Below are 25,720 nucleotides of genomic sequence, written 5' to 3'. Positions count from 1 at the left end.
TTTTTGTTATTTTCCTTTCTTTAAAACTTTAACCATGTGAGTTTGTCTGTCGTCTTTTATGTAAATGGTGCTGAAAACAAGGTTTTGGGTTTAAAGCACATAATCAATTAAAATACTTCTTCTTTTCTTTTTGCTGTGCTAATGGTACTTTACTGTCAATAAATTGCTAACTATTTTGCTTCAGGTCCAAAGTGGTGTCTGGAATGAGTATTCGTAAAGTCTGCGATTGGTTCTTCAAAACGTCTGTTTGGGAAACTTTGGGGTCAATTTTGAGGGATTTTAAAGATTTTAAATGTTAATTCATTAATTACAAAAGGCTGATTTAATTCAGCTGTCTGTCCCCAATTCATAACAATAAGTGCATTGCAAGAACAGTGCAACCTGTATCAAATAAAAATAAAGGACAACACACATGACTGCTAACATGTGTAGCTGTACTATCTGGGGCTGCATCAGAATATTCAATGATCCTGAATGCATGTCATGAAAGCACAACGTAAAAACTCCACCGGCAGAGGGAATGTTTACATCCACAACCTGATCCATCCACTATTTACACTAAAACTAATAACTAACTTACTCACAGTACATAGGGAAGCTTCCATCTTGTGACAAGTTACTTCTCTAAGCTTTACATTCTTCAACAGCTTTTTTATTCACTCATGGTACCTGGGCATTGCTGACTAGCCAGTGTTTGTTGTCCATCCTGAGTAGCCCTTGAAAAAGTGGGAGTGAGCTGCTGCCTTCTTGTGTTGCTGCAGTCCATGTGCTGGGGAGGACATGGCCTGGTAGTAATATCATGAGACTTTTAATCCAGAAACTCAGTTAATATTTTGGTAGTCCAAATCATGCCATGGCAGATGGTGGAGTTTGAATTCAATTAAAACAAAATATCTGGAATTAAGAATCCACTGATAACCACTGTCAGTTGTCAGGAAAAGTTAATCCAGCTCACTAATGTCCACAGGGAAGGAAATCTGCCATCCTCACATGGTCTGGCCTATATGTGACTCCAGACCCACAGCAATGTGACTTTCAAGTGCCCTCTGAAAAGGCCTCGCAAGCCACTCAATTGTGTCAATTGCTAAGCCACATAACATGATGGCTGCTATTTTCTGATTATTTAGTATTGAGGAATAGATTATGTTTGACAATGGATCGCAGATCATTCACAACTGATATTACAATATTACCTCACAATCCTTCTTTAAACAGACCAGCAGAATGAATGCTATATTCTATGAAACCAATGATCATAAATTGTTGAGCAACAAATCAACATTCTAGCATTGTATTGCTGTCTTTTCATACAACACCAATGGTGAAAGGACTGCCATCCCCAGCACAACTTATGCTCAGAAGGCAAAAGTGAATGAGTATGCCCAGCAACCAGTTGTCCATCCATTCCGAGATACAGGCATTTTTCTTCAGAGATGAAGGAATGAAAGAGATACGTGATGATGACCAGGTAGAGGACTGTTATTCTGAGGAAAAGTTAATCAACCTGACATGTTAACTGTGATTTCTCTTCATAGATGTTGCTAGACCTGCAGAGCCTTTTCAGCAAATTCAGTTTTTGTGAGAGAATTACTTTACACGGTGCGAAGAGTGTGAAGCAGAAAAAGAAATACAGCAAACTTTGTCTTAATCAGCACTTTATGGACGGAGAAAAGCACTTGAGAAACTGGCAGAAATTATACAGCTCAAACACAGCAAACCTTATTGCATTTTCACGATCTCCATAATGTCAGCTGGGGATGTGAGTGAGAAGACACTCTGCATTATTATTTCACTGATTTATGCTGCAAATAAAGTATGACAGTGATGTGTATGACCCCTGCATTACATCCCTATTGCTGAGAACATGCTTTTACATTGATTATGTGGACCTCTTGATCAACCAGTGCACTTCTGGTCACATTGGTGTCGGTACATATATTTGGATACAGTACAATTTTATATAATATGCAATAAGTCCAGATCATTTGAAGATGCTCCTGATCATGGTGAAGGTACAAAAGATAGCTCAGTCCAAAGAGCAACATATGAATTAAGCATGAAGTGTGTGCTCTGAGAATGATGATTGGTCAGTGGTGTTGAGTCTCAGCAGCAGCAAGAAAACTAAGGTGTTGACCAAAAGCAGCTGTGGACAACATATTAGCCTGCAGATAGACACATAATCAACAGAACAGAATGCATTGGTCAAATCTCCAAACCTTAATAGCAAAGTTTCAATTGTTAGCTTTATAACCTCTGTTTTACCAGGTTTTATAATTGTTGAATTGACCCATTTTTATATGTAGAATTATGTATATCAGTTGGGATAATTTTTTGAAGATTTTGCATGTGAAATTACATCTGACAGCATGTATTAAACAATCCTTTAAAAGTAATGCCATTACTTTATCCACAGCATGTGATCTGAGGAAATAACGGTTTTGGAAGCCAACATACCTGGGCAGGATCAATGTAGGAAACATTGGTGAAAGTGTGCTACTCATTGTGACTACACAGCTTAACAATAGAAAACAAACTGAAGTTCCTGTGGCTGTAATATTTGCATGTATCAGGAGGTGTAATAAATGTCCATTGAAATTTTCAGTACTGCATTACCCAAGTTTAGTACTTATGTTATAGAAATTAACACAAGCATTGTCACATCAGATACAAATACCCCACTGGAGGCAAAATCCACATCACAATCGAAATTCACTTCTCAGCTCAATTTGTTCTGAGACAAAGAAAAGAATGGCTGAATGTGAGAGAGTTTGAGTTCCCAGGTTTTCCAATGTGCTGTGCTGATGATCTCAGTGGAAAGGAGGAGAGATGTTCATAGCTGACCAGGAAAACCCAGAGACACAAAAGTCAGTGAGCACATCACACCATGATTGGAATTTACAAAGTAATTAGTTTACCTGCCTGTGAATGTGAACTGGTTTATGAGATGATTTTGGTTTTGAGTCTGTATTTTTGTGATAGTCTTTATTTGCATTGTAATCAAAATGATGAGGTAACATTGACAGAGGTATGGCCAGAAATTCGGTACTGATACTGAGTATGGGTTTTGGGTTTAAGTCACGAGGGTCATAATTGAAATATAACCTGGGCAGAAAGGATTTCCTATGTTGCAGCTTTCTTTTCCCCTCCTTCCTTAAGTATGGCCTTCAGTGATGCACTTCTTCCTACTCATCAATGTGGAAAACACAGTGGCTCAGTGGGTAGCTCTCACAGTGCCAGGAGCTCAGGTCCAATTCCAGCCTTGTGGTGACTGCCTGTATGGGTTTCCACCCGGGGCTCTGGTTTCCTCCCACAGTCCAAAAATGTGCAGGTTGGGTGGATTGCCACTGCTATATTGTCCTGTAGTGTCTGGGGATGTGATGCAGGGTTATAGAGGTTTGGTAAGGGCCTGGGTCTGGGTGGCTTGCTCTTCAGAGGGCTGATGCAGACCCAATGGGCCAAATTGTCTCTTTTAGCACTGTAGGGATTCTATGATTTTAACCTGGCAACTGATAGATCATGGGTTGGATCATGAAGGCAAATTGTGAGGGCAAGTAACAAGCTCCACATACTCAGCAACCATTTATTTCCTAATTTGAGTTTGGGTTTTACTGCAACCAAGTAGCTCCAGACTCACAAAGCCTAGGTGAGGAGAAAGCGACTGTTCCTGTAATCAGTTTTCTAATGACTATGTTATCACAGGCCTAACAATATTGAAGTCAATGGAATTCAATGGGAAATATATTTTGGGAGCAGCTGGGACCCAGGGAAATAATGAGGAAAGAGATCAATCTAGGACTGGTACAGTTAAGAACAGAAGCGAGTCAAACAGTCAGGGCAGGCAGGGGCAAGGTAGGATACATAAGTGAAACTGCATTTATTTCAAAGCAAGGGACGTTTCAGGGAAGGCAGATGAACTCAGGGCATGGTTAGGAACATGGGACTGGGATACCATAGCAATTACAGAAACATGGCTCAGGGATGGGCAGGACTGGCAGCTTAATGTTCCAGGATAACAAATGTTGCTGGAAGGATAGAAAGGGAGGCAAGAGAGGAGGGGGAGTGGAGTTTTTGGTCAGGGATAGTATTACAGCTGTACTGAGGGAGGATATTCCCAGAAATACATCCAGGGAGGTTATTTGGATGAAACTGAGAAATAAGAAAGGGATGATCATCTTATTGAGATTGTATTACAGACCCCCTAAAAGCCAGAGGGGAATTGAGAAACAAACTTGCAAGGAGAACTCAGCCATCTGTAGGAATAATAGGATGGTTATGGTAGGGCATTTAAACCTTCCAAACATTGACTGGGACCGCTATAGTGTTAAGGGGAGAAGAATTTGTTAAGTGTTTACAAGAACCTCTTCTGCTAGAGAAGGTGCAAAACTTGAACTACTCTTGGGAAACAAGGCAGGACAAGTGACTGAGATGTCAATGCGGGAGAACTTTGGGCCAGCGACCATAATTCTATTAGTTTTAACATGGTGATGGAAAAGGGTAGACCAGATCTAAAATTTGAATTTCTAAATTGCAGAAAGGCCAATTTTGACTGTATTTGGCAAGAACTTTCAAAAGCTGATTGGGAGCAAATGTTCAGAGGTAAAGGGACGACTGTAAAATGGGAAGCCTTCAGAAATGAGAAAATGAGAATCCAGAAAATGTATATTCCAGAAACACTGAATACCCTGTCAAAATAACAGACCTTACTTTGAACTGCAGACATTCTATACTAGGATTCCAGAATGCAAATGCAGACTCTTCACTCTCTCAAAGGCAAAGCTACAAATGGTGGGAAAAAGAGGTGCCATAGATGAAGGTGAAAAACCACTGCAGAGAATTCTGAATCTTGGTTTGCCCTTTCAGGATATAGTCAAAGAGGAGAAACCCACTACTCCATTTAAGAGAGTTAAAAATCACACAACACCAGTTATAATCCAACAGGTTTATTTGGAAGCACTAGCTTTCAGAACACTATAACCTGGTGTTGTGTGTGATTTTTAACTTTGTCCACCCCAGTCCAACACCAGCTCCTCAACACCATTTAATAGATTTAGATCATCCTGAACACTTGAATTTGGGCAGTGTTGTTATGCAAGTCCCTGCTGTCTGTTTTAGGACAAATCATCCTTTTGAAGAAGATCAAGAGCTAAAGTGGCCTGCTTATTTAACCAAACATCTGCTGGAAATGCAATAACAGCTACTGTAATCACCATTAGTAGTAATTGTGCCCTGTTGAACCACTACTCAGAAGTTGGAATAATATTGTCTATTATTTGAAACACCAATGGAAGTAAATGAAGCTTTAAATAATCCTCCAGTTACCAAAGTGCTCACAATGTCTGAAATGGATTACATCAGGGAGTTAGAAAAGAATCTTAAATCATGTAAGAAATCGGTCTCACAACTCCAACATAGATCAAACACTGTTCTGTGTTACTCCATGATTCAGTACTTTCCACTTGGAAAAAGCTTAATTTATTCCTGCTTTTTGTTTTCTATCTGCCTTCCAGTTCTCTCTTCATATCCGTACACTACAGCCAATCACATGTGTTCTAATATTACTTGTGAACCTCTTTTATTGGACATTATTGTAAGCCTTCTGAAACTTCAAGTAAACCACATTCACTGGCTTCCCCTTATCAAATCCATGCGTTAAATCATTGAAAGATTCCAGTAAATTTGTCAAACATGACTTCCCTATCCAAAGTCCATTCTGACTGTGTCTGACCCTCTCCCTGTTTTCCAAGTATCAGCCACTGAATCTTTTATAATGGACTTTAGCACTTTCCCCACTATCAATGTCAGGCCAAGTGGCTTGTTGTTCCCTGTTTTCTCTCGACTTTATTTTCAAAATTGAGAGGTCACATTAGCTAGCCCCCAATCCATAAGAATTTTGAAAGATGACCACCAAAGCATCATTTTTCAGGCTACTTCTGAGGACTGAATTATTCAGCCTGGAGAATTTATTGGACATTAATCCCAACAATTTCCCAAAACCATTTCCCTAGTATTACTGATTTCCAACGGTTCCACCTTATCACTATACTCTGTTTTCCACAACATATTTGCAATGTTGAGGCATCCTCCTTTCTGAGGATAGAAGGAAAAATATGTATTGAATCAGTCCAACATCTGTTTGTTACTGATGTATACCATGACCACTTGGCTGTTCACCCTCTCATCTCAGAATGTCCTGTAACTGCTCTGAAATGTCCTTGACTGGAGAACCAGGGAGGTAACATATCATCTGGAGTCTTGTTTGTTGCCCCAGAATCTGTTGCCCTTATAATTGGATTGCCCCATCACCATGATACTGCGACATTTATTCCCGCCCAACCATGCAGCAGTGTCAGACATTAACTGAAACAGTGACTACACCCCAACAAAATTCCTTCGCTAACTCTAAATTGGTTTATGCACGATGATTACGCAAGACACAAAATAGGTACCCGCCTTTTCACACCGAGTCACTTTCCTTGAGGTTCCAGCCAGCTCCTTTATAAGATCAATGCCATAGCCCAGGTAACAATGCTCAGCCTGCCATAACCACAACTTGTGAAAATAACACTTACTCATTTACATATTTATTGTTTGACCATGCCATAGAGCAGAGTTTATTCAGCAATTTTCCTTTTATTTTATACAAGTTATTCTTGAGCAAACATTTGCCAGGTTTCTTCCTCGGATTCGTTCTCTCCCTGAACGGTATGTCGCCGTGGGCTCCTGAGTAAACGCAAAGTAAGCAGCTTTTTCAAAATGGGTAGAATGCCTCAAAATCTTCTTTTATTTGTGTTGAAATGTATTTCCGTTTCTTTCTGTGAATGAGAGATATACCAGCAGATATACAACTTTGAACGGATAATAATAGGTTTATGACTTCGGGAATCCTTCGTGTGATAACTATTATCTTCTAATGGTTTACACTTTATGAACATTGCATATCCCACCGACTTTCCCATCGACATCGATCGGAGTGGAGCCTGCTCTCCCTCGGGCGAAAAGCAAAACTCATCACACAGCGGTAAGTGCTGGTGTGGATCTCAATGAGGGACGCGGAACTGCTGGGTCCACCATCAGCAGGAATCTTATGGTCTTATGAATCAATTTGTATAAATTGGTTACTGACGTACAGCAATTCTGAATTCATTTATCGAAGTGTTTTGACAGAACTGAATGTACTCTGAAAAACCAAACTCTGAGCAGTGTACATTAATAGATTGAATCCAGGAGAGTGAAAGAAGTGAGAAGGAAATGGGAAACTGGAACAAAAATTGCAAGAGAAACTCTGCAGGTTTGGTGTCATCTGTGCAGAGAAAGCAGAGTCAGCGTTTCGATCCCCGTGACCCCTCTTCAGAACAGAATGAAATCTGTTGGAAAGCTGGTGGTAGATGTGAAAAAGATCCGTGGGGCAGGTCAATCCTTCCCAGTTGTGACTATGTACACTTTCAAAAATTATCGAAGTGAAAAATGTTACTACCTTTAAAAATGGTGAATTGGTTTTCTCAATAAATTCATGAGAATTAATTCAGAAATGGAAGAGTTTAAACAGAAGGGAACAAATAAGGACAAGTCGAATCGTTAATAATGTTGAGGAACGTACACCTCAATTACACTGTGAGCGGAGTAACTATTTCTTTGAGTCAACTCTGGATAATGTTGGCCAGCCAGCAATGTTGTTGTGCGATGGGTCATTAAAATACATTGTGCTCAATTAATTTTAAAATTATTTTCAGGTTTAGTTATTTTTTAACCTGTCGCCAGCAGCTGGGAGGTTATTGTGGAAATGGCCCGTTTGTAGGAACTTTACGTTAAAAGATGTGTTGGTTTAATCCTGCTACACTTTGGGAGTATATCTCTTAATGAGGATAGAGTCATGTCGAGAGTCATGTGCCCTGTTGTGGCTTCTGCATGCAACTAGCCTTCGCTGCTAGATTGTTCATATATTATCGAATCATCCTGTTCAGAAATGTTAGCACACAGCAGGTGGTAGTAGCACTACCTCTGCTGGTTGTTAAAGAGGAAGTGGGCGCAGTGTAGGGTGATATTTTCAAATCAATCTGTTTGGAGATGTCATTACACACAATTACGTTGGAATTTCTCTTTGAATGCTATCGGTCTTTCCACCAGAAGTGACTCTTGTTTCATTAAAATGCAGGAGAAAGCAAGGACTGCAAATGCTGGAGATCAGAGTGGAGAGTGTGGTGCTGGAAAAGCACAGCAGGTCAGGCAGCATCTGAGCAACAGGAAAATCGGCGTTTGGGCATAAGCCCTTCATCAGGAATGTCAATTCTCCTGCTCCACGGATGCTGCCTGACCTGCTGTGCTTTCCCAGCAACACACTCTCCACTTCATTACATAGCAGTTGTGCCGGAAGTGAACAGAAATGGCTGGAAAACTCAGCAAGTTTAGCAGTATCTGTGAAGAGAGAGAAAGTGAATTCAGCAACTTCTTCAGAACTTCTTGTGTAAAGCAGCACTTTTCCTTTCTTTTCAATTTCCAAAAGTATGTTTTGGGGTTAATGTGTATTTAACAATCTTTGAATTTATAAGTAGATTGTTTGATTTATTCTTCTTTTGATCTTCATTGCCTTTGTTAATACTCTTCTGTTTCTTTGTTAAAGCTAAATTTGCAGTATCACAGGCCGATGTTTCAGCAGAAGATCATTTCACTTCATTAAAATTAAAACAAACCGGTTTATTGTCTATTAAGCCGGGGTCGAGTCTGTGGTCTGACTTGTCTGAGAACAACAGCAGATAGGATGAGAACAGAAGTATCATTCTTATTAATCCATACCGGTTTGTGTATAAATTAATGTCAATTTAAGCTCCTCGTGAAGGTGTCTGCTGCTGTGTATATATAAAATCATGTTGCTCGGTTTCTTAGGGATAAGATTGGCTGCTCAAATCATCCTGTTCTGTAACTCATTTTGATAGTTGATCAGGCTATCCTCTTTCCTATCCTATCCTCTGCTTGAATAATTCCCCGCACATTCAATTTTTATACCCTTCTGTCAGACCCGAATGGTACATTTGCAGTTTCTCATTAGGACAGTGCTTTCAGCCTCTCCCTATAGCTCAAATTCTCCAACCCTGGCAATATCCTTGTAAATCTTTTCTGAACCCTTTCAAGTTTCACAACGTCCATCCGATAGGAAGGAGACCAGAACCGCACACAATATTCCAAATGTGGCCTAATCAAAGCTTGTTCAAATGTAATATGGCTTCCCAATTCCTATACTCAATGCACTGACCAGTACAGACAAACATACAAAACGCTATCTTATCTAACTGTGACTCCACTTTCAAGGAACTATGAACTGGCACAGCAAGGTCTCTTCTTTTTCAGCAAAACTGACCAGGACGTTACTATTAAGTATACAAGTCTTACCCTAAAATGAGATTAGGAATCCTTAGTGTCATCATGATAGTTGACAGCCTGATTGAGGCATTCAAATTTTTTGGGCATTCCTTGATCCAGGGTTCTGTTTATGTGAGACTGCATTCCTACTCCTTTCCACCGATGCCATATATTGCCTTTCCTTCACTGTCACTGGGTCCAAACCATGGAATTCCCTCCTTCTGTGTATTGTGAATCAACCCACAGCAGGTGGTCTGCTGTGGTTCAAGGTAGCAGCTCATCACCATCTTCTCAAAGGCAACTAAGGATGAGCAATGAATACTGGCCAGTCAGCAACACACACATTCCACAAATTATTGTTAAAAAAAACTCTGGACATGTCTCTCTTTTTGGTTATCATCTGTCTGAAACTTAGTCCGATTTCCACCAGCTCTTGGCTTAAGCAATTTTTTGTGTTAATAAAAATACATTGTTCATTATCTAAAACGATGCAATTACAGGACAACCTTGATTATCCGAACGAGACAGGCAGGGAGTACTTTGTTCAGATAACTGATTGTTCAGATAAATTTTGTTGTAAACAAGTGGTGACTTGTGTACTGGTTATCAAACATTTCTCGGTCATCTGGCAATGCACACCATAGGGTGCTTTAACTGATAACTGAATGTTGTGTTGTCTCATGTCATTTTTGCAGGACCTTGAGATCTTGTTTGGATAATCCGAAATTTGGATAATTGATGTTCAGGTAATTGAGGTTGTGCTGTAATGATAGGGCCATTGGTAGTCTTTTGATCAGAGAAACCTCAGGGTTCAGGTACATAATTCTTTGATATTTGCATCACTGGTCAACAGGGTGGTTAAGAAGGCATTTAGCATACTTGTCTTCATTGCTTAGTCCTTTGAGTATCGGAATTGGAATGACATGCTGCGGTTGTACAAGACATGTGGGGCCTTTTCTGGAGTACTGTGTGCAGTTCTGATTGCCCTGTTATAAGAAGGATATTACTAAACTGGAGATGGTTGAGAAAAGATTTACAGTTGTAGAGTCATAAAGATATGCAAGACAGAAATGGACCATTCAGTCCAATTCATCCTGACCAACCATGCATCCTAAATAAATTGAATCCCATTTACCAGCATTTGTCACATATCCCTCTATACCCTTCCTATTCATATGCCCAGCCAGGTGCCTTTTAAATGTCATAATTTTGCCAGCCTCCACCACTTTCTCCGGCAGCTCACTCTATACATGCACCACCCTTTGTGTTAAAAATTTATCCCGTAAGTTCCTTTTAATTCTTTCCCCTCTCATCTTAAACCTATGCCCTCTAGTTTTCGACTCCTCCATTCCCGGGAAAAGACATCTATTTCCCCTATCCATGTCCCTCATGATTTTATAACCCTCTCTAAGGTCATCCCTCAGCCTCCGGCACTCCAAGGAAAATAGCCCCAGTCTATTCAGCATCTCCCTAAAGCTCAAACCCTGTGAAACATGTATAATTTGATCTGGCACACAACCTGGTCACATTTAAAATATATTGTGTTCAGTTGTGGAGTGAGCCTAGAAAAAAAAACATTTGCTCTAAACATTTACATTAGCTAATTTGTGTTTTTCTGCATGATCAAGTCTGACCCTGATGCTGACTTTCGTCTGAAACATGCATGGTATTGCAAGATAAGCATCTCAAAAGGAGCTCCAGATGAAACTCAGATGAACTCTTTCTGTCCTCACGGGTGTGGTCAAAACTGCTGAGTTTTACTCGCATTCAATTTTTAAATAAGAACTTTCAACATTTCAAGAGTGAAAACGTTGATCATCCATCATGGTCACAGGCATAGAAAGAATGTGAGCTCAACCTCATACTTTGGTGCCAGAAATAGATTAGTGAGGATTTCAATAGCTTAGATCATTCTAAATGAGTGTAAAAGGAAAGGCAGCACATTTTCTATTACAATCCACAACATTTGGTCGCCATACTAAAGGAAGGATGTGGAGGCACTGGAACGGGTGCAGAGGAGGTTTACCAGGATGTTGCCTGGTATGGTAGGAAGATGGTATGAGGAAAGCTGAGGCACTTTGGGGCTGTTTTCATTGGAGAAAAGAAGGTTTAGGGGTGACTTGATAGAGGTGTACAAGATGACTAGGGGTTTAGATAGGGTTGACCATGAGAACCTTTTTCCACGTATGGAGTCAGCTATTATGAGGGGGCACAGCTTTAAATTAAGGGGAGGTAGGTATAAGATAGATGTTAGGGGTAGATTCTTTACTCAGTGAGTCGTGAGTTCATGGAATGCCCTACCAGTAGCAGTGGTGGACTCTCCCTCTTTATGAGCATTTAAACGGGCATTGGATAGGCATATGGAGAATAGTGGGCTAGTGTAGTTAGGTGGGCTTGGGTCGGCGCAACATCGAGGGCCAAAGGGCCCGTACTGTGCTGTATTTTTCTCTGTTCTATGTTCTATGTTCTATTTCACAAACATGATAAACTTGTAGAATCAGTTTGACATCCTGCCCTACCCATAATGAGCTACTAACATGCGCAAAGACTTGCAATTTTTAATCAATTCACAATTGACTTTAAAATATCATTTCATAGTACTATTGTAGCCATTGGTTCAGAGTTCCAGGGCAGATGGGCCCTAGAATTGTTAATTATTATTATTATCATTATTATTATTTGAGTTTAAACTGCGATGCACGGAAAAGAGAAATGTAGTAGTAATAGGGAATTTAAAAGTAAGAAGAACAGACAGTTTTGTTGCCAAAAGTGAGACTCCAGGATGCCTCCCTTGTGCTAGAGTCATGTCTCAGTACATCTAGAGGGCATTCAGTAATCGAAGGGTGAACAGTTAGTGGTCATGGTACACATTGGTCATGCTGACTGAAGTAATAAAAAGGATGTGTTTCAAACAGCAGAATAGACGATGTTAAGAAGCAAGTTAAAAAATAGGACCTCAAAGGTAGTGGTCTCAGAATTACTTTCAATGCCACTTACTAATCAGAGCAGAAACAGCAGGATAAATCAGATGAACACTCTACTGGAGACGTGGTGACAGTGTGTGTTTCAGATTCCTAAGGCATTAGGATTGTTCTGAGGAACGTACATTCTAAATAGAATGTCCCTGAACAAGATCAGAACTGATTCCCTCAAGAAAGTATTTGAGAATGTAGTTAGGGAGGTTTAAACTGAAAGATAAAATCCAAGACAGGGATATAAATAACCCGGAAATAAGGACTAAACAGAGGAGAAAATGGGAAATATGAAAGGTGATATGAAGAGATTTCAAAGGCTGGAATCAAGCAGGGCCATTGTGAACAGGACTAAGAATACTAAAAAGACAAGCCTTAAGATCTGGTGTCTGGATTTAGGGATGCAAATAGAACTACTGTAAATGGGTATGATCTAGTGGGTGTTGTAGAGACATGGTTGAAAGGAATGGGAAGTGAATATCCAGGGGTTTTTACTTTTAAATGGCAGACAGAAAGGGAAAGGAGATGGGTAGCACTGGTGATTAGAAAGGAAATTAATGCAGTTATGAGGAAAGATATTCACTCTGATGAAGTAGAATGTGTATGAGCTGAGCGAAGAAATACCATAGGGCAGAAAATGATAATAGTGGTTGTATATGGACCCTCAAAATCGAGAATAATGTGGAACCAAGATGGAATTGCACAGCCATCTAAATCGCAGAAAAATGTTGGGATAAAGGGAAAGTTGTCGAGATGGCACAAAGCAAATGGGCTGAATGGCGATCTTCTGCAATCAAACTATAGTTTTATGTGGGATATTGTTGAGAGCACTGCAATCCTCGGAAATCACATCCGCAGCAATGCTTACAGTGTAATGAACACTAGATCGGAATTGTAACTTAGAGAATGAGGTTCGGAGATTACATGGTATCATAAAGAGGGAAAGTTACCTTAAACTTTGTTCCAAGAGGGAATTAAACACTAAAGATTAAGAATTGGCTCAGATTCAATTTGTCATCTGGAATTAGAGGTTAGAAATCACACAACACCAGGTTATAGTCCAACAACCACCTGATGAAGGAGCAGCGCTCCGAAAGCTAGTGATTCCAATTAAACCTGATGGACTATAACTTGATGTTGTGTGATTTTTAACATTGCACACCCCAGTCCAACACCGGCATCTCCAAATCATGGAATAGGAGTGTATAACCGCCAGCCAGGAGGAAAAGGAGAGCCAAGGTTCCGTACCAAAAGGTCAAAATGATTCATTTTACCTGAGTGGATGAGAGTGATCAGAAAACTAACCAGGGTACTATGGTACAGGAGCCTACTCAACTAGGGAGTGAGGCTAATGAAAAGGAATATGATGGAGATGGGGGCAATATTTCATTGTAATAGCTCAAATTATATGGAGCTACAAAGTAACAAACAACCTAGAAAGCAATTTATATGACAATCTTTATTACAAAGAACCTGGAATATATGCATAAATAATATTACAATTGTATAGGATATGGTGAGACTATCCTCAGCTACTGCATACTGCTTTGGTCTCCACACCGAGGCAAGATACACTTGCATAACGGCATTTAGCAAAGGCTGGCTATCCCTGAGTTTATCACATTGTCCTGGAAGATGAAGAGGGGATCCCATTAAACCACACACACACACACATATACAGATATATATATAAGACAAGAGGTTACAAAAATAATAAATGGACAAAACTTAAGGCAGTGCATATGAAAAGAAAGATGAATGAGTCGCACAAATTAAGATAAATAAGCACAATCTAGTGGCTATAAGTAAGACATGGATGCAGGATGACTTAGATTGGGACTTGAATATTGAAGTGTATGGGACATTTGGGAAAGACAAGATGCTCACAAAGGGTAGAGGAATGGCTCTGTTCATTTAAAGGTGATGTTAGTACAATAGAGAGGAATAAAATAAATTCACGAAGTCAGGACATAGAAGCAGTCTGGGCAGAAATAAGGAATGATAAAAGATAAGAAGTCATTGTGGGAGTTGTGTACAGGCCCCCTCACAGTATCCACATGGTAGTACACAGTGTCAAAGAAAAATAATGAGCGCTGTCAAAAAGGTACAGTAATGGTCATTGAATTTCCTTGCATTATGAGATCATAAGTGGGGATGTTCACTACTGATTGGACACTATTCAACACCTTTTGGACCTCCTCAGGTCCTATTGTAGTCTATGTACATATACAGCTAGAGTTGGACAATTTCCAGATTTACACTGATCAGTGGCTGCAACATTTGCACCACACCAAGCACTAGACAATGAAAGAGAATCTAACCAACATCTCTTAGCGGTCAATGGTTCTAATATATACCCACTATATAAAAAAATCCAAGTGATGATTCTGTACTCGGTTAAATAAACAAGTTGAGGAAATGATCAAGTTTCGAGATGACCATGTATGATTGAGACGTTCTGTAGAAAACTCATATCAGAATTGAAACAGTAACTCTGTGTCTCTCTGCCCAGATGCTGCCAGACGTCTAGGTTTTCCGCACCAGTTTCCATGTTTCCTTCAGGATTCCAGCATCTACCATAGTTTGGTTTTATTTGAGTCTTCTCTCCCCTTCTCCTGCTCTCATAACTCTAAGTAAATAGCGAAACATTGAATTGGCATGTCAATGGGATAAAAGCAATGAGCTAACATCTGCAACATATGCTTGGTAACTGATATAGTTGGCATTTACCTCTATTCATTTCTCTCTTGTCCTCTGTTTTGTTGTAATTCTGCTATTTGCCTTTAGCAGAATTGTTGCTCCTTTGTTAATGTATCTTTACAAACAAACTGAAAACTTAGGTATGAATTTCGATGGCAAGAATATTCTCCAGTTTCTTTCAGTAATTTTCTTTCTTTTGTTATTATTGTAGATTTAATAAACAGACAGAATCGGATTGATTGGTAATACTGGTGAACGATCAGCTCCAAGTATGGATAAACGAGTAACTAAAGACTCCTCCCAGACCTACTCCACATTCCATTTCCTTTTTGGATTGTTGGCACTGACAGCATCATTGTGGATAATTCTGAACCTTATTCTCATAATGGTGTGTAGTATGATAAAGAAGATGCTCATAATAAGCTGAAATTTAAGCAAGGCTTGAAATTACAAAGTCTAAAAATATGATGTTTGTTTTTGCTAACTGTATGTTGCAAATAGAAAATGGCACAAGGTTTGGGATTTTTTGTAGCTTCTAAAATTTCCCTTTCTGTCCAACTTTCACTCACGTTTTCTTTGATTTCCTCTTCTCCTGAAGGAACATGCAGTACAGTGGGTCTAATTTCATTGGCAGCTGCTCGATCTAATATGTTGCTCAGATAGCTATTGTTCATGTTTGTTTCTCAACAGTAAATATTGACCAGCTGTACAATGAAGGATTACTCTTGTGTTACAACATGGTGTAAACCCCTCTGCTAATTTAAACCTGACACACAGAGGAACTTACCTCGCGCCGTAATCTAGTCAATTTCGAGGAGCAAAGAACTGTCCCAGAGCTCAATACTTAAAGTAAAAATGAACAGTTTTATTCTTTAAGTCCAACAGAGAAGAGAAAAACAACAGCTATTGACAGCTCCTTTCTCTTAGACCTATCTTTTACCTATCGCTCCACAATACTCGTCCAATAAATTCCTTCTTAAATTTTCGGCAAAATCAATTTCAAATCCAGGTACAGTCTTCACTATAGATTCTCTATAGATTCCTCTCAGTTGACTTTGGTGTTCTGCTGCACAGATTTCTTATTGATAGAGAGACTGAATAGCTCTCTTCTTTCAGGGAGCTATTCAGTTAGCAATCTGTTTGTTTGTACTCGTTGCTGTTCTCCTCCTAACTGTTCAAAATGTCCAAATTTATACCCCAAAACATCATGTTATTTCATTGGTTTGATGGTATCCAAACAGTAAAACTCAAATTCGATTGGATTTTTGTATCTGGAGCATAACTTAAATGGATTGGCTGAACTTGAATTAGTTTTTTGTTCCATGGCAACAGAGCACCAGCTATTTGTGTCAAACAAACATTATGTTTTTAAATCTTTTAGCACACTAAGTCCTTGCCAGCTTCCTCTCTCTCTTAAAGGCACAGTACAAACCTACACATTTATAACACCTCCCCCTTGAGAAAAAATGAACCATAATGATTAGATTCCCTGCAGTGCGCAAACAGGCCCTTCGGCCCAACCAGTCCACACCGACCCTCCGAAGCATAACCCACCCAGATCTATTTCCCTCTGACTAATTGACCTAACACTATGGGGCAATTTAGCATGGCCAATTCACCTGATCTGCACATCTTTGGACTGTGGGAGGAAACCAGAGCACCCGGAGGAAACCACGCAGACACAGGGAGAATGTGCAAACTCCATACAGACAGTCATCCGAGGCTGGAATCAAACCTGGGACCCTGGTGCTGTGAGGCAGCAGTGCTAAACACTGAGCCATTGTGCCATCCCTAATGAAAAGATGACTTCATTTTTTTTCTATTCTTTAACTACATTACCGTGACATACATATGACTGTAATTTAAGTTCATATTAACTTCTTTCCAGATATAAATGTGTTGCTGGAAAAGCGCAGCAGGTCAGGCACCATCCAAGGAACAGGAGAATTGACGTTTCGGGCATAAGCCCCTCTTCAGGGCTTAGTCTCCTGTTCTTTGGATGCTGCCTGACCTGCTACAATTTTCCAGCAACACATTTTCAGCTCTGATCCCCAGCATCTGCAGTCCTCACTTTCTCCTCTTTCCAGATATATACAACATTGAATAGATACAAATCTCATCTATACTTTATAAGTTGAATCCACGATAACGCATCTGCAATTACTTTCTTACGACCTGCAACATGGACGATTTGTAAATTAAAAGTCTGTAACATAAGACTCCAATGAAATAGTCTCATATACATGCCATTAAAGCATTCCAAGGATGTAAGAGGATTGTGATCTGTGTACACAATCGTCTCTGACACGTTGTTCATGACGTACATATTAAAAGTTTGAAAGGACAGTATCAAACTCAATAGTTCTTTTTCGATCATGGAGTATTTCCTCTGATGGATGTTGAGTTTCTTTGAAAAGTAACCAACTATCAGTTAAATCCCAACATTATCTTCCTATAGCAGTACAGTTCCAACCCCTATGTCACTAGCATCGATGGTAACTTTGAAGGGTATCGAAAAGTTTGATGTAGCTAAAACTGGTGGGGTGGTTCATATTGCTTTTAAATGTTGAATGCCTCCTGGCATAGTTCTGTCCACTGAAACTTTGCGCTCTTCTTCAGCAAATCAGTTAACGGTGCCACTACACTCTGAGATTTGGAACAAACTTCTGATCGAATGCGCTGAGTCCCAAGAATTTTCAAGGTTTGTCATGGAAATTTCTCGATGGCCTACGTCTTTGCATTCCATGGGGTTAACCTTCCATGATCGATGTTATATCCCAAGAATATCACCTCTGCTTTTGCAAATTCAGTTTTGTTTAAGTTTATTAACAGTTTTACTTCTCGTAGTCTTGCAAAGACCTCTGCCAACTGTACCATGTGATCTTTCCAGGAATTACTGAAGGTCACTACCACATCCAAATAGACTGCATAGTTTGTTAACCCAGCCACAACTCTGTTCATGAGTCATTGGAATATGGTGGGTGCATTCTTCATTACAATTGATATAGTCCATTTGGGGTTACAAATGCAGAAATTTATTTTGGTGTCTCTGATAAAGGTTTCTGCCAGTGACCACATAGTAAGTCCAATTTGGTGATGTAACTGGCTTGTCCAACTTTCTCGATACAGTCCTCCAATCTGGGTATTGGATATGAGTCTGATTTTGTAACAGCATTGAATTTCTGATAATCAACACAAATTCGTTGTGTCACATCTGGTTTGGGAACTAAGACAATCAGTGAACTCCATTCACTCCGGGTCGGTTCATTGATATCCTTGTTGGGCATGGCCACCACCTCCTTCTGAAGCTGTCTGGCTTTAAATCGATTAAGCCATTAGGTGTGTTGTTTTATCAGAACAGTATTCCCTCCATCTACTTCATGTACAATAGCATTAGTCCTCCCCATCTGATTCCTACAAATGTCTTTATACTGCAGTAACAAATCTTTCAACTGCATTCAGACAGATACTTGCATATCCCGCTCCTCTCAAGGGCCTCTTCATTTTTGAACATATTTTGACACATCTTAAAATCCACAACATCTGGATTTCATTCCTCACTCTGCGGGGCTGTAACTAACTCTTGTTTCTCCAATTCTTTCTCTCTAGGTTAATATGGTTTCAACACATTCACACACATACCCAATACTTGTTTCTTCTATTTGGCATCTTTACTAAATAGTTCTCCTGACTTAACCTTTTTTCAATTTGATAGGGACTACTAAACCTGGCTTTGAAGTGATGTCCTATCATTGGTAAGAGTCGTAACACATCATCCCCTCAGGAAAGCGTCCGAGTCTCAGTGTTTTGAACTGCCACCTGCTTCATTCTATGCTGTGCCCTCTTTAGATGCTGTTTAGCTAACTCACCTGCTCGATTTAATCTCTCCCTCACCTCTGATACATAAGCTCAGTGAAAGATCTCTGTTTTTGGCCCTGTCAACTTTGCTTTAATTAATTTCAAAGGGCCTCTCACTTTATTTCCGAATATTAACTTGAAGTGAGTAAACTGAGTAGATTTGTATGGAGCATCTCTAATGACAAACAGCATAAATGGTATGCCTTTATCTCAATCGTTCAGGTAATGCTGACAGTATGCTGTCAACATGGTCTTCAAGTTCTGATACCACCTTTCCAAAGATCCATGAGATTCAGGATGATACGCGTTTTATTTAAAGTGCTCTATACCTACGGTATCCTTAAAAATGACACAACGCCAGGTTATAGTCCAACAGGTTTAATTGGAAGCTTTCGGAGTGTCGCTCCTCATCAGGTGATAGTGGAGGGCTCAATCCTAACACACAGAATTTATAGCAAAAATTTACAGTGTGATGTAACTAAAATTATACATTGAAAAATTGATTGTCTGTTACGCCTTTCACATGTGGAAGGCATCTTGAAACCTATTGTACAAGGGGTCTCCAGCTTCTGTCGCAACACTACGGATTTCTTACAGAAACTCAGTACCCACGAGCCAGTCAAATCGGGAACATTCCTTGTCACATTGGACGTTTCTACACTCTACACCAGCATCCTCCACAATGATGGCATCGCGGCAACTGCCTCAGTACTCAACACCAACAACTGCCAATCTCCAAACACCATCCTACAACTCATCTGCTTTATCCTCGATCACAACCTCTTCACCTTTGACAACCAGTTCTTCATCCAGACACACGGAAAAGCCATGGAGATCAAATTTGGACGCCAGTATGCCAAAATGTTTATGCACAGGTTCGAACAAGACTTCTTCTCTATGCATGATCTCCAACCAACATTGTACGCCAGGTACATTGACGACATTTTCTTCCTTTGGATCCATGGTGAGGAGTCATTGATAAAACTACACAATGACATCAACAAGTTTCATCCCACCATCAAACTCACCATGAACTACTCTCGACTATCTGTCTCACTCTTGGTTACATGCGTCTCCATCAAGGATGAACACCTCAGCACCACACTCTACCGCAAACCCACAGATAACCTCACAATGCTACACTTCTCCAGCTTCCACCAAAAACATATGAAAACAGCCATCCCCTATGGATAACCCTTACGCGTACACCGGATCTGCTCAGATGAGGAGGAACGTGACGGACACCTGGAAGTACTCGGCGATGCCCAAACTCATCGACCGCCAGTTCCGACGTGCCACAGCAAAGAACCGTCATGACCTGCTCAGGAGACAGACACGTGCTGCAACCGACAGGGTACCCTTCGTTGTTCAGTATTTCCCAGGAGCTGAAAAATTACGCCATGTACTTCGTGACCTGCAACACATTATCAATGAGGATGTGCACCTCACCAAGACCTTCCCCACACCTCCACTACTTGCCTTTAAACAGCCGCCAAACCTCAAAAAGATCATTGTTCGTAGCAAGCTGCCCGGCTGTCAGGACAACTCCATACAACCCTATCACGGTAGGCGGTGCAAGATGTGTCAGAGTGTGGGCATAGATACCACCATTACGCTGGGGACACCTCCCATCTTGTACATGGCAGGTTCTCATGTGACTCAACCAACGTTGTCTATCATTTACGTTGCAGGCAAGAATGCCTGGAGGCATGATACATTTGGGAAACCGAGCAAAGGCTACGATAACGTATGAATGGGCACTGCACAACAATCAACAGACAGGAGGGTTCCCTCCCAGTTGGGGAACACTTCAGTGGTCCAGGACATTCGGTCTCGGACCTTCGGGTGACCATCCTCCAAGGTGGACTTCGGGAAGGCAGCAGAGAAAAGTGGCTGAGTAGAGGCTGATAGCTAAGTTCGGTACCCATAGGGAGGGCCTCAACCAGGAACTTGGGTTCATGTCACATTACAGGTGACCACCATTGCGCTATACACACTCACAGATACTCCTACACACACACACACTCACACACACACAGGCACTCCTATACACGCATACACACGGACACACATACGCACAGACACGCACACAGACACCCACACACAGCCTTACAGACACACACACACTCCCACACTCACACACACACACACCCTCACAGACTTAAGACACTCTGCACTCACTACACACACGTACACTTTCTCACACTCACAACCCCCAACCTCCTACCCAGACAGACACACACACACACACACAAAGACCCACATGCACATATATATTTTGTGGGGAGAATTTGTACTTTCAGGGTTACATTGTACTTTGCTCAAAAACTGCATGCATCCATGTCGAACTCTGAGCTCAAAAACTGCATGAATTAATGTAAAACTCTGTAATCTCAATTTTTAGATTAGAATCAATCTAAACATCATGGCATAGACAGAGAACATAGGGGGGCAAAATCTACAACATATTGTCTAGCTATCACCATTGTTAACAGCTAACCCAAGAATGCAATGTTTTTAAAAAAAAGGTTTTGTCATTTACACATGAAAGAAGTGAAACTATCACTGTATTCTGACAGATGAAAGGCTTAACAGACAATCAATTTTTCAATGTATAATTTCAGTTACATCACACTGTAAATTTTTGCTATAAATTCTATGTGTTAGGGTTGAGCCCTCCACAATCACCTGATGAAGGAGTGTTGCTCCGAAAGCTAGTGTGCTTCCCATTAAACCTGTTTGACTATAACCTGGTGTTGTGTGATTTTTAACTTTGGACACCCTAGTCCAACACCAGCATTTCCAAATCATAAGCTATCCTTGACCTCCTTAAACAGCCAAGCAGTAAAATTTGACCCTTGGTCTAACTGAATCTCTCTGGGTAGCCCATACCACATGAAGAATGCTCCTAACTCTTCTACCAACCTTTTTGCCTTAATACTCCTTAATTGAGTTGCCTCCAGAAATCTGGTAACACATTCACTATAGTTAGCAAGTTCTGGTTTCCACTTTTAGTTCTCAGGAGGGCACCGACACAATCAATCAACCGTAACCCACGTGAAAGGTTCTTCAGATTCAGGAATTAGTAACAAAGGTGCTGGTTTTATTATCCCCTGTGGCTGACTACCATTTGCCATGTATGACACATACGGCAAAAGTTAACCACATCCTGGTGCCTTCCAGGCCAATACAAATGTTTTTGATACCTTAGCCTGAGTCTTTCGTACCCCTAGGTGACCTCCTACAGGCAGTTCATGTGCTACCCATAACACCTCCTGTCTGTCATCTAGCGGCAACACAATCTGGTGCATTTCAGTCCATTTCTCCTCTGCACTAACCTGCTGTGGTTTTTGTTTGTGTCTTAAGATTCGATCTTTCAGATAATACCCCGCAGGAATATTCTCTGCCTCCTTTTCAGAGTACGCAGACACAGATTTATCTTTCATTGTCTTGTCTTGCTTTTGCAAGTCCCTTAGCCTTTCAGAACTAAACTCTTCTGTCTGACCCCTGTCCATTCAGGTTTTTCCTGCACATTAAGTCAAACAGGGTGTCCACTAACTGAACCTCAACTCCTCCATCTTTCTCTTTAGTTTTTGATTTGTACTGTGACTTATGATAGGGGGATCTAGTTACAACACAATTTGGGAAAATATCAGGATATTTCTGTTTTAACCCGTTGGTTTCTGGGTCTTCCTTGGGCTTCTCTCTAACAAAGGGTGTCGCTCCCACCTTGGGCCTTGCTAAATCATTTCCAAGAACAAACTGAATTCCTGGAACTGACATTCTGTCAATCACTCCCACTGTAACTTCCCCAATCTTGAGGTGGTGCTCCAACCTGATCTTACATAGGGGACGCTAAATTTTCTGTCCATAAATCCCACAAATTGACACACTCTCAGGTAACAGATCAGAAAGAGTGCAAATGCACTCATCTCATACTCTTAGATACTGGTTAGATCTTGTACCTCTCAAATTTATAACTTCTTGTCCTTCTCCCCCTGTTCTTTCTGAGTAAACTTTACCCACAGAGGGAAATTCTTTATAGAAATCAGGCACTAACTCCGTACTCAGTCCCTGCCTAGGCTGTGCACTCTCCTGCAGCACTTCAGCTTTTCTTAGGGTCTCCCTTACCAACTTCACTAATGCCACTGGCTTAGCTTCTTTTACCACATCTTTTCCCCCCATTGCCTTTCTTTAGTGTGTCCCATTTACCACAGCGGAAACACCTGACAATTTTCACCTCCTTTCCTCCCGTTTAGGCCTCTTTTTGAACCTGTGGCATGCACTTACCAGTGCTCTCTACTCTTGGCTTAGTTGGGTAGGATCTCCCCTTCTCTCAAATTTTAACCCTCACAGGACAAAATTCTGGTTGGAAGCTTGCCTTATGCACGAATATGTATTTAGCTGCTCATTCTTCTGCCCATCTCACTTCCTGAACTATCAGTTCTTCCATGTGAATTCTTATCATTTCTGGAAGTGAGTTTTTAAACACCAACAGCAGAATAATCTCTCCTTGATCCTTATTGGTCTTATCTCTCTGTAAGGCCTACACCCATCTATCAAAATGGCTGTGTTTCATTTCTTCGAACTCAACGTAAGTCTGATCTGGTTCGTTCTTTATGTTTTGGAACCAGTGTCTATACGCTTCTGGTGCCAACTCATAAGCACTTAAAATAGCCAGTTTGACCTCTTAATAATCCCTTGACCGCTCATCTGACTGCTTGGCAAATACCTGACTAGCTCTGCCTGCCAGTTTACACTGGACTAGCTATACCCATAAATCCTCAGACCACCCCATCTGCCAAGCCTTTTTTTTTCAAATGAAATAAAGAATGTTTTGATATCTTTCCTATCAAAATGTGGCAGAGTTTGGACATACTTGTATATGTCTCTATCTTGCCTTTTAATCTCCATCCTGTTAACTTGACTTTGCTAACTAAGGCAAAATCAATTTCAAACCCAGATATTGTATTCAGATGTAGAACCTTCTCTATAGATTCCTCTTGGTTGACGTTGGTGTTCTGCTGCACAGATTTCTTATGGACAGGTACCTTTCACAGAACTGTTCGGCTGGTAGTCAGTTTGTTGGAACTCATTGTGTTCTCGTCCTAACTGTTCAAAATGTCCAATTTTATATCCCAAAACATAGGATCATTTCATTGATTTGATGTCATCCCAAATAGTAAAATTCAAATTCAATTGGATTTTGGTATCTGGGGCATAATTTAAACTGATTGGCCGAATTTGAATTTGTTGCGTGGCAACACAACACCAGCTGTTTGTGTCAACCAAATGTTACATTTTTAAATCTTTCAGCACACTAGGTGCTTCTCTAAGTCGTTGTCAGCTTCCTCTCTGTCTTCAAAGTACAATACGCACCTATACCTTCATTACACTTGTTAAGATTAAGCATGTTCACAGCCAATGTACAAACTTCCAGCAAAGCTTGTTGGTTAGTAATCAGAATGAAGGGACTGACAGATTATTTTAATTTCTTAACTCCAATATTCTGTGGCTAATATTATATCTCTTTCACTGTCACCCGATGACTGCACAAAGCCAATATTAAGCTTAGAACGTTCATACTCTGCATAGTTTAGCTTCATTGGGGAAAGCATTCTGTATTAGCTTCAAGCTCCCAGAATGCAAAGATATGAAGCCTTAATTTGGTGATTTGCCACAAATTCCACCTCAAATCAAGGGGACTGGATAATTTATCGAAATGCCTGCAAACAGCATCACCTGTAGTGACTCAGGAGATCAAACGCTACTCCCTCATGTATGCAATGATCTTAGAGAAACCCGAGCATTAGCAGCAGCAGGATATTTAAATCAGGTTGATGGCAAGAGGTCAGGATTTCTAAATGGCTGTGTTAATGGCTATCACCAGTATGGGTGCAGTCACACACACATGCGAAACTCATTGTAAGAAATCCTCAAGATTCCCAAGCCTGTCGATCATTTACCATTGGCCAAGGAAATGCTGATGAATATTTGGTCTGAAATGAGGACCCAAACAGGTTTCATGCTGTTGTGAACTTCTCCTCTGGAATACTGTGCAGGGAACTAGTCACCTTATTGAAATAAATATGTCAGTGGTTGTAGACAGTTCAATGGATGTTTACTGGAGCTGGAAGGTGGGCTAGTTGTCCTCTAAGGAAAGGGTTGATAGGCTGTGTTTCTATCTGCTGGGGTTTTGAGGAGTAAGTGGTAACTTAACTGAAAGATATACAATTGTGAGGCATCTGGACAGGGTAGATCTGCCAAGATCTTATTGAATGATAGAGCAGTCTCGAGGGACTGAGGGGTCTACAACTATTCTAATTCTTCTGTTCATATGTAAATGACATGGAGGATGGGACCAAATGTATGATAGCTAAATTTAAAGATGGCACACTTAGGTGAGGAAATGGCTTGTGAAGAGAGCATAAACAAACTACAACTTAATGCAGAAAGGCTAGTTGACTGGGAAAGATCCAACAAATAGAGCACATTGTGGGAAAATGTAAAACTGACCATTTTGGAAGGAAGAATTAAATAGAAACTGATAAATTAAATGGAGTGAGTCATATAATAATAGAGATGTACAGCACAGAAAAAGACCCTTTGGTTCAAATCATTCATCCCAAGCAGACATTTTAACCCAATCTACTCCCACTTGCCTCACATCCCTGTAAACCCTTCCTATTCATATACCCATCCAAATGCCTTTTAAAGGTTATAATTGAACCAGCCTCCACCACTTCCTCTGGCAGCTCATTCCATACTCAGATTACAGACCTTAGAAACGCTCAGGGATCTGGATGTCCTAATGCATGGTTCTCAAAAGATTAGTA

General features: G+C 40.5%; 1 protein-coding gene across 4 annotated transcripts in view; it reads left to right on the top strand.

Moving 5' to 3' along the window:
* The first annotated feature begins 6,483 nt into the window (after positions 1 to 6,483).
* The window catches only part of LOC132820815 (NXPE family member 3-like), a 36,102-nt gene continuing 16,865 nt past the window's right edge, over positions 6,484 to 25,720 (top strand). Inside the window, exons 1-2 of one of the 4 annotated variants that reach the window (XM_060833138.1) lie at positions 6,484 to 6,519; positions 15,238 to 15,414. In XM_060833138.1, coding sequence (XP_060689121.1) covers positions 15,298 to 15,414 — 117 coding nt within the window. In that variant the 5' untranslated portion in view covers positions 6,484 to 6,519; positions 15,238 to 15,297. Of the gene's footprint in view, positions 6,520 to 6,649; positions 6,736 to 6,930; positions 7,019 to 7,517; positions 7,612 to 15,237; positions 15,415 to 25,720 lie in introns of those variants that run through there. The other 3 variants (XM_060833135.1, XM_060833136.1, XM_060833134.1) reach the window with 3 other exon arrangements.

The sequence above is a fragment of the Hemiscyllium ocellatum genome, chromosome 12 (genome assembly GCF_020745735.1).
Source record: "Hemiscyllium ocellatum isolate sHemOce1 chromosome 12, sHemOce1.pat.X.cur, whole genome shotgun sequence".
NCBI classification, from domain to species: Eukaryota; Metazoa; Chordata; class Chondrichthyes; order Orectolobiformes; family Hemiscylliidae; genus Hemiscyllium; species Hemiscyllium ocellatum.
The sequence above is the reverse complement of the archived record's forward strand: the minus strand, read 5'-3'. Positions and strand labels throughout refer to the sequence as shown.